At 38.2% G+C, this 10,200-nt stretch overlaps 1 protein-coding gene across 1 annotated transcript in view; it reads left to right on the forward strand.

Annotated features, from left to right (window-relative positions):
- Positions 1 to 9,708, forward strand: part of mafk (v-maf avian musculoaponeurotic fibrosarcoma oncogene homolog K) — an 11,720-nt gene extending 2,012 nt beyond the window's left edge. The window contains exons 2-3 of the mRNA XM_007560500.2: positions 6,530 to 6,608; positions 6,693 to 9,708. Coding sequence (XP_007560562.1) covers positions 6,530 to 6,608; positions 6,693 to 7,127 — 514 coding nt within the window. The 3' untranslated portion in view covers positions 7,128 to 9,708. The remainder of the gene's footprint in view (positions 1 to 6,529; positions 6,609 to 6,692) is intronic.
- The last annotated feature ends 492 nt before the right edge of the window (positions 9,709 to 10,200 follow it).

The following is a 10,200-nucleotide window of genomic DNA, read 5'->3' on the forward strand; positions in this document are numbered from 1 at the left end:
ATGTATGTATGGATATATTATATATACACAGTTTATTCTCAGGGTTTACCATTTTGTCTGGTCAAATCAGTGTCACTGATTGCACAAGGCGTTGTGGTGAAATGTTGTGAAAGTGAAATATTTGTGGTCACTTATGGTATGATTCACATGGAACACGTTCACTGTGGTGTGTTTTGCTCCTCTTATTGGAATAAAAGAAGTCTTGTTGATAATTACCTTTAAGCATCATACATTTTTAATACTGTTGGATGTACAAAGTGGGGTATAAACAGGAAAAATAACACATAATTGAATGAAGATGTGTTTTTCTTCTTGAAACAGTTCTCTCTGCCACTTAAAATTGCAAATAGGGTTTTTTTTTCTCTGCTTTTCCTATTAAAGTCTTAAAAGGTTCCTTTCAAGCTTGTAATGTTTCAACAGAGCCGGTCTCAGGTTGTCCAGGGACCCAGGGGCTAATTTCCACCACAGCCCCACTAATGTCAAAGGGTGTGGTGATACATCCAGCTCACAAGACCAAACACACCATTGTGATTGTGAGAACAAGAACAGAATCTATGAAACTTATTTTTTTATTTATTCTTTTGCTTTCATAACCAAAAGTTTAAAAAAAAATCATGGGCCTTAACAAATATGCAATTAGAGTAAAAAATAATAGATTTAAAGAGTCTCTGGTTTTATATTTTGTGATTTCTTTCTTTGATGAATATCTGTTTGGTGTGGGATTTTCCAGTCTATGTCTAATGAGACTATTTTAGATTTGATCTAGAGGTGATCACATTCACTCTAGTCTCATTTTTGTCTTAATAGGAAACTTCAGTGCTGATAGCTAAACTATTGGCCGGCTCAGTATTCTTGCATTACTTATAAATTGTTCCTATGTTACTATGTTGTCACTCCTACAGTTTAATGTTTTCCAAAGAGCATCAAAAAAATTGCCATTTGAATTATTTAAAGTTTAAGTAGGCCTCATGAGTATTTATACTCATGTTGCTAGCCAATCAAACGAGGAATAACTTAAGCACTTTTTTCCACGTGGACTTGAAAATAAGACTTTCAAACAGATAGGTCAAGCTCAAAGCAGTCATCTTCATGTCCAGGCCAGAGATTTTATTGCACTTTCCTAATTTCTCATTTATGCCGAGCATGTTTTTGTTTTGCTTTGAGAGTTTGCCACAGCTCGCTTTGAAGGAACTATTGAGCCTGAACTAATACCTTAAAAGGAGAGCACAGATATATTTAAACAGAGTTTTATTGAACAGACATGAGCAGTGTAACAGACATGAGCAGTGTAACAGACATGAGCAGAGAGTTATGTACCAGCAGTAAATAACTCTTTTATTTTGCTTAACAGATCAGATTTTCTTTAAAGGTCTAGCTAAGCAATGCTGGGTCAAAAGCAAAATACACTTTTACCATCTTAAAAAAAACCCCCGGCAACCTCAGAAATGGCGTAGCAATTTCAGAGAATTACTCTTATTTTATCAATCATTAAACAGCTGTCTTGTTTCACTGTTTCTTTATGGGGATGGCATTTTTCCCAACCTGACCTGCGAAATATTCACTGCTATTTTAAATTATTTCCCCGCAGCTACTGGGGGGACCCTCAGAAGCTGCATGTGACGCTTACACTGTGGGCTGGTTCTGGGTTTTATCTATTCTTTTTTGGCTTCTTACCACTGTGGTGAGAATAAACGGTGATCAGCAGGGCAAACAAATAATGCAAAGCATTCAAAGTGGTGGTGTTTTTATTGCTTTAAAAGTTGCAGGAAAACCTCTCAACTATTCACTAAAATTAATGTATGGAACCCTGCTGATGATCATTTTCTTGCTCACTCATATTTAATGTCAGTGTAAAAAAAAAAAGTGAATAGAAGTGCGTGTTTCCTCCCTGCATTCCTAACATTTCTATCCCAGTGTCTGGGAGAATATCTTTTCCGTGAGTCCTCCTCCCTTTCCGCACAAAGGTTCCGGCTGATCGTAGCAACTATTTCCAAAGTTCTCTGTACTTTTCCTTCCTTTCTCTGAAACAACGGGATTTTCCAGGAAACGTCAGATCAGGAGGGTGTGATTCCCTGCCGCTGGTCGTCGCTTTTACCCGTAAACAGCATGACTCACCATGCAGTTATGCTCTCCGTTTCCTTTGCATAACATCCCACCAAATGTGCTGCGCTGGAGAAAGAGCAGAGTGCCACGCACGTCAGTCGGGAGCAAAAATCTCCTCGCATTCTTGAATAAGTGTGGGAAAAGCTTTCTTAGAAGAGTCTAGACAAATCTGTTTTCTGTTTACTTCAGACTTATAAAGGAACAAAGACAAGTCAGCTCTTTTTTAGCTCCAGAGTATGAGCTCATAACCCTTTTGATAAGCTGTTTATTTTAGGAGGCAACTGGGCCCCACAGTATCATGCTGTAACCACGATTTGGTAATAGTTGGTGTCACTGATCATGCGGAAAAGTTTACTGAACCTCTTTTTGAGTCAAGTTGTTTTGGATTCACTCGTCTTGTTTCTATTTGCCTTCTTACGCTAATGCTAAGCGCAGGCTTTTGGGTGTCAGAAGTCTGTTAGAGTCTCCTTCTAATAAACTGCATATTTAGTTGAAACAAGTTATTTTAATTTACATAACCTTTTGTCTTCACTGACTTTATATAAGATGGGGAAATTTTTACTTATCAAAAAATGTCAGAAGGATGAGAATTGTTTTTGACTGATTGATTGATTTTTTTAATTTACTTCGAATTTGGAATGTTACTCTGAGATTTGCTACTATACCTGTAAATAGTCTGGAAAAGCCCAGCTGATGATTTCATAGATTTATAAACTTCTTTTTAAATTATTTAAAATGATGACATGTCTGTATATGTATTTACATGGAAACCATCAAATGCGCTGTTTCGTTGTATGATCATTGAATCAGCTAAGATCAGGAAGAGATTTATGAACCTTAATAAGTCTTAATAACCCTTCATCTCAGTGTCTCTAACCCTCTTGTGAGCTTTAACATCTCAGTTACAAAAAATAAATAAATAACACACAGTGTGGGCATGAAAGGATGTTAAAGTTTATCCTACATGTTAAACATGTTACTGGGAGCATTGTTTGCACGGAATCTAACATTCTTCAAACAAATACTGCATTTAAGTAATTTGTTGCACTAACTGATATTGTGATTACTGTGAAGCAATATGTTGTGCAGCTCTGTCAACCTCATATTAAAAGCAAATGAAGATTCTGGCTGAAATTGGCGAGATCAGTTCATTATCATTATGCTGAATGATCTGAAAGAGCACTCAGAGGAAGAAGCCATAGCTCCAAAGGTGGCACAACAAAAAGACAGATTTCAGTTGCAAATACGGGAAGTATGGCCTTTTGATTCTCTGTTGAAATTAAAACTGAATATGTCTAAACTTCCAAAATTAAATAAATTAAAGAAATAACCTGCTAAGAAAATCTTGCTCTTTATTATGGCCTTTCGCAAACAAATATTTTTCTAATGCTAGAATTCCAATAACACCAAACGTTTTGGCTGATTATTTGTCAGACATTTGGGGGACAAAGTTTTAGTTATACATTTAAACGTTTAAACAGATCCACTAAGAATGTGCACAGCTCTCTCTCTCTAGTGTGCTGCTGAGTAAAAGTTATCCTTAGCTATTAGTCACTAGACATGCTTCTGCAATGATGAAACATATGGAACCTGAGAGTTAAAAGTGGTCTGTATTGTTTATGTTTCCTTCCTCAAAGAGTGATGGTGAAGTGCTTGCTTGCACACATGTGCAAAGGCTGCAGATGATTTGTTTGGGCAAGCAGTGGATGTGAGACTCTTCTGAATTCCAGACATTTTGGAATTTTTGCAACCATTATGCTAAGAGTGGGGATATTGGGACCCCCTTGCCTCATACACGAGTACATCACAGAACATATTTCAGAATACATGCGTTTTCTCTCCCGAGAAGATTTACCCATACGCATGTGAGGGATTGCACATGTGTGCTCGCTCAGGAATGCAATTTAGTTTGTAGTTGTTGTTTTTTTGTTTTTTTTTTTGTACCCGCCATCTGCGGCTTTGCTTTGAGGAATTTACTCAGGCTGCCTTATGGAAAACCTGATCTAAGTCGGTTTCTTGACTGTGTTGAGAAGCCATGTTTTGTTTGTGTCTCGTCTTTACGAGTGGATTTGGTTGTGTGACATAATTGCCACTTTCCCTCTGAGGAAACTTGATTATGAAAACCATACCGGCGTGCAAGTTGCAAAAAGAATAAGCACATGGCTGAAGAATTTCAGGGCAACAACTCGTCTTCTGGATTCTGGCCGGAGGCCCCTTTTCAAGAAAGGGAGGCCCTACACCACTTTTTCAAGACTTTCAAGACAACAAATATAACAAGGGATCCCTTTTGACACAATACTACTCAAAATTGTCTCGCTATAGACCAACTTGTTTCAGAAAATACTTCATTTTATCCCTCCGTCAATATTTAAAGCTTCTGAAATATCGATAAAGCGATGCTCTCTAGTGTAAATGAGACATTAGACCGGATCGTTCTCAAAACTCTAAACAAATGTTTACACACACATAGTTTAACACCTTTCATGTATTTTGCTTCTGTTTATTTTCCGTTTAACTGTTCTAAGGGAAGTTCTTGACGTTGCAGAGTATCATGGTTGTTTTTCAGTTTCACTTCCCTGCAGTTTTCAACCGCATTCTACAAACTCTTGAATTAGCATAGACCTATTTATGACCTAAAATGTGAAAACATGATGAATATCACGAAGTGAAACACTGCAGCACCCGGAGCGTTTTTTTTCGAGTGAAAGCCGCATTTCAAAGCGCTGTAGAGGATATTTGTTCTCCCTCTGAAGTATCACTTATCACATACTCTCCTAGATTTGTTTAGTTGGCAGAATTTTATGTCAGCAGTGTGAGCTAAAAATATCCACTAGAGTTAAATAAGGGCATGGAGCAGTTCAGGAAAGCCCAATGTAAGAGGATCCAACTGGAGAGAGACGGCCTTAAATCGATAGACTACATTGTCTCTCAACAAAAATACATCACTGACTGTAAAGGAAACTATTTCCCTGTGACATTCTCCCTCCTGGAATTTTCCACCGCTGTACTCCTCTGTAAAGTTCAGCATAACTGCAAATGTTATACTGTTGTGGGATGAAAGAGTGGAGCACTGCAGCCTGACAGTAGACCCACAGACATCATATTAAAGGATTAAACACTCTGCAAAAGACAGGATACGAGCTAACTGGTAAAATTAAGAGAAATATCACAGAAGCTAAGTTTAAGAGAGAGTATTATGATCACATTTAAGAAAGTTTGAGTTTCTTGTTAACACTATCCAAGGGCCATACTGCGGTTATGAATGAGAGTTGTTTACCCTTTTGCTGACCATGTGACTCACGCTCCCACGCCCATTCACAGGGCGTTTCCATGGTAGCTGCGGAGCATGGAACAGTGAACTCCCAGTCAGGCTGGTCTGCAGGTTCTGAAATGGAGCCTTGGGGGGATGTGTGCCACACTTGCTCAGTTTTTTTTCTCCCCTTTTCTTTTTCTTGTTCTTTGGTCATAAGAGCAGCCTGAGAAACCTGTTCCGCTGTATAATAAGTGCCAAGGGGGCTTAAAAAAAAAAACCCAACTCTGACGGACACACAGAAAGTTTAAATCTTTAAAGAGTTCTATGAAAGAAAAACCTGGTGGGGCTTAGCTGTTTTATTTCTGCTTGTTCTAATGAACAAGTTTGGCTCACCTCACTCTTAGCAGAAAAGACAAACGCTGTCAAAAACTGATGAGGTTTAACGTGGAGGCTTGCTGCCATCTGCTGGCATGTGTAAGCCAAGCTACTGTCAAAATTGTTACAAGGAGAAAAAAATATATAATACACTAAGGAGACCTAGTCTTCAGTAAAGCTTATAGTGAGATTGGGACATTTGTCAGTCTTTATTCAATGAAGTGAAATGACCAAACTTTAATTAACCTAACCTATGCATTACATGACAACCAGTTTAGAAACATACAAGATTTTACTTGAACAAGTGTTGTTTCTAGCCAATGTGATGGGTTTTGCTGATAAAGAGCAATCAAAGCTTTTTAGAATTGTATAGGTGTCATATTAGAATTCTATAGTTATATAAAATCAGATCTACAAATAAATAAGCTTTATTTCCAAAAGTATTTCCTCATCTATCCAAATAATTGTATGTTGTTCAGATGTTTAGCAATAGTCTTGCTCGATACTCTAAAACAAATGGCATCAAAAACTGGTGATTATGACCATTCAGTTCAAGGACAACGTTCATTATTGGGAGTGAGATTTGTCAGGGCAGAGGGAGAAATGGAAAGAAAATCTAAATTCTCAGTCCAAATGAATCCGCTTTTGGCAACTCTGAAAATTGTCCTCCGTCGACGAAAGTGGAATGGGTAGCTGGTACTGATAAGGTCAACTAAATGTGCTGCCAATCACCTTTAACATGCTGCTCTCCAGCTAGTTGAAGTTAAACGGTCTGTTTTTTATCCGTTTCATTTTCAGTGCAACTTCTGTGAGGTTCTGGTCAGTTTTCTGCATGCAGGGAATGACGACTCATTTCAAGACAAGCAAAGCTTTAAGGGTAAGCCTCATGAATTTAAGAAATGCTTCATAAAATTGCTTTCGCACGTGGAGTTGTTCTTTACTCACTACCCACCTCCGGCAGGTCAAGAAGGAGACGGGTGAGAATGCCCCGGCGCTTAGCGACGATGAGTTGGTGGCCATGTCGGTGCGGGAGCTAAACCAGCACCTGCGTGGACTGACGAAGGAAGACGTCGTCCGGCTGAAGCAGCGGCGACGGACCCTGAAGAACCGAGGCTATGCAGCCAGCTGCCGCATCAAGCGTGTCACCCAGAAGGAAGAGCTGGAGAGACAAAAGACAGAGCTGCAGCAGGAGGTGGACAAGCTGGCCAGAGAGAATGCCAGCATGAGGTTGGAGCTGGATGCGCTGCGAGCTAAGTACGAGGCCTTGCAGTGTTTCGCCAGGACTGTGACCCGGGGGCCAATCTCACCCGGCAAAGTGGCCACCACCAGCGTCATCACCATTGTCAAGTCAGCTAACCACAACACCAGCCCCACCCCGTTCTCAGCTCCCTCCTAGTGCTGACAGGACTGGGCTTTCCCTTCTTTTGCCTGGTCTTTGCTGGCTCTGACGCATCCTGAAGCCAGTCATCCTGTACTGAGAGGATCCTCAGTAGTTTGTTAGACTGAAGGATCGGATGCCAGGCTCTGTCACGTAATGCTGCATTCACAGTTCTGTCTCCGTTCGCCTGCCTCTTACACAATCTATACTGTCTGCACACTGTTCACAGCCCCGTCCCAACCCCCAGCACCGGCAGGGTATTGGGCCTCTGTGACCCGACCTCTGTGACTGATGGTAGAGATTTATTACAGTTTGTCTTACCGGTGTAATACTTGATGCTGCAGAACATAAAATACAAATGATTTGACTTTATGGGAGTATAGCTATTTGCCATTTGTGTAAATTTACATAAAAAAAAACTGTAAATTTTGAAGCTGTTGCCTTAAAGATCTATAAGTACTCTACAACTAAGATGCAGTTCAGCACAACAAGGTGTTAAATTTCCCAGGATTAAAGTCTAGAGGTTTCTCAACAGTTTCCAGTGATATAAGAGATGGATGAAACTGAAGTTTTCTCAGATTTTCATTTGTTCTTGAGCTTGTTTAGCTTATGCTAATCCATAAAAGAAGCTGTTAAGGGGATAACTGACAAACATATATTTGTGTTTCATGTTTGGACAACCCTGGTGTGGGTAACATTAATTGGAAGGCATTGCCAAATCCAGAGGATCTCTCCTCCATGTTTGCTTCAATTATGAAACATACCTAAAGGTCCTAATTTTTTTGCCATTGTAGATTATTTTTGTTAAAAAGGTTAAAAGGTATTAAAGTCATTGTAAAGTTTGTTTGGGAAGTGTTGGGTGTAATTCTGATGGCTATTTTATGGCCCCATGACTTTTTTTTTTTTTTTTTTGGTAACATTAACAGGTTTTAAACCTTTTTGCAGCTCAACTTACGACTAACTTTTTTACATTTGAATGTGCTTAGAAAGCAGATTGAGATAAATTTGCTTGTAATAATAGCATTTACTTCATTATAGCACTTATAACTGTAACGATACAGTATAAAGTAAATTACAAGATGCAACAATGAAATTATTCTTGTATGTACTGGGGCTTAAATGTGCGATGATGATGATGATGTGATGGGAATATTTAGTGGAAGTCTAAAGTTAGCAAGGATGGTAAACTCTGCTGCACTTGCAATGTTTGGTGGGTAATCCATATTGGATATAGTGATAATGAAAGTAGTCCTTGTAAAAATCAACTTTCTTCCTGTATATTACAGATTAAAGGTGACAAATCCTCTTCTAGTTATATTGTCACTTACGTTGATAAACTCCGTCCAGACATAAAAAAAAACAACAAAAAAAACTCATTCCTACCGCTGGGTCACAAGAAGTGCTGCTGCCGCCGGTGTTGGTATTTTTTTTATTTTTTTTTACAACCAGTAGCTATTTACTTTGCATCTGACACACTCTTCTTCTACAAGAGAAACTCCTGACGCTTGTCTTCACAAAAAACATATGTTAAATGCAGTAAATGCCTTTTTCTCTCTATGAACATCTTGCATTATTTAAATATAAAGATGACTTGAAAACAAGCTGTTCCTACAGAGGATCCATTCCTAAATTGGAGTCAATGCAATAGAGATTGCTCATGTCAGGATTTTTTCTTGCCTAAGAAGACATGACTGTTCTTCCCCTGTTCAGAAGCTGCAAAGAACAGAATGGGGAACTATGCTGCTGTACAACCTGCTGTGATTTTATTTTGTTTAAGCAGGGGCATTGCTGTGTTCTTAGTCCTTGAATTTTCACCCAGTTCTTTTATGTCCTTTGTTCTTTTTCTGATATCAGTTTTATACAATACACATACAAAAAAAAGTAAAATATATATATAAATATATATATATACATATACGTGTATATTACTTATTTTTCTGCCTTTCACTATTCTGGGAGTGGTGTGTCTGTGTAATCACTCACTGAAGTTAGTGACATTGATGCTGACCGTTTTCAAATTGTACTCACATTTACGAGATGACTGTGTTTATAACTTAAAACCTTCATGTATTTATACTCGACAATTAACTACTTAAGGTTACATTTAGATGGCTCATAACCTGCAGCCTTGCAAACAGTGGAAACTGCAGCTACGTCAAATAAAAGCTCATTTAGAACTATTAGTAATGCACTAGTGTTAGGGAGATGTGAAGTGGACCTCAGTAGAATGTGATCAAGCAATAAACCATATTATAGAATCCTTCAGTGCACATTTTAAAGCACACATTTACGTTCCCACAGAGACGAGTGTTGTGAAGACTTGGAAAATGAAAGTGCATCGTCAGAGAGTCTTTAAACTTCCACGTTGAACATTTAAGGGTTTATAAGTTTTATGTGTAAACCTGGTGCAGACACCACAGGTTTTGAAGTGTACTCCATTATAGTGATGCTTTTAGTACTTTATGTATTCAGCACCGTTAACCCAGACCTGTTAATGTGATGGTGTGTTTCAGTCCTAAAGTCAAAACCAATATCGTTCTGTTTGCGTAAGTCAATTTTTACACATTCATGACAAATAAAATGCAAAGTATTATGCTGACCTCTAGTGGTAAATCTTCAAAACTATTTATACACACTTTAACACTGAATCTGAGACTGGGGTGATTGATTTTGCACACACCTTAATATTATACGTCTTGTTTCCTATTTTCCCATATAAAAATAAAAATATTCCTTAGTCAAATAAGAGACAAACCTTTCTTTGGGTGAGTTAAATACACAATCACTGTATCCAGGCCAAGATACATGATGGTCTTTTATTTTATACAAATCAATAGAAAATGTTTTTCCAATTAAATTGAACGGATGTTAGACAAAAATCTAGAAGGCTTTATTTGTGAGACGAGGCACAGCTATCTTCCTGCCGTAGATGTTTACTAGACTTAGTCCAGACATTTTTCTTTCCTCTTACAGATTGTGAATATATTTGGCAACATCCAGAAGTTAAATTACCTTCCGCCCAATACTTTTATATGAATTGTACATATATAGAGAAGTATATATAAAACTTGTATTTTGATCAAAATGTAAG

This window comes from Poecilia formosa, unplaced genomic scaffold (genome assembly GCF_000485575.1).
Source record: "Poecilia formosa unplaced genomic scaffold, Poecilia_formosa-5.1.2 Scaffold115, whole genome shotgun sequence".
NCBI lineage: Eukaryota > Metazoa > Chordata > Actinopteri > Cyprinodontiformes > Poeciliidae > Poecilia > Poecilia formosa.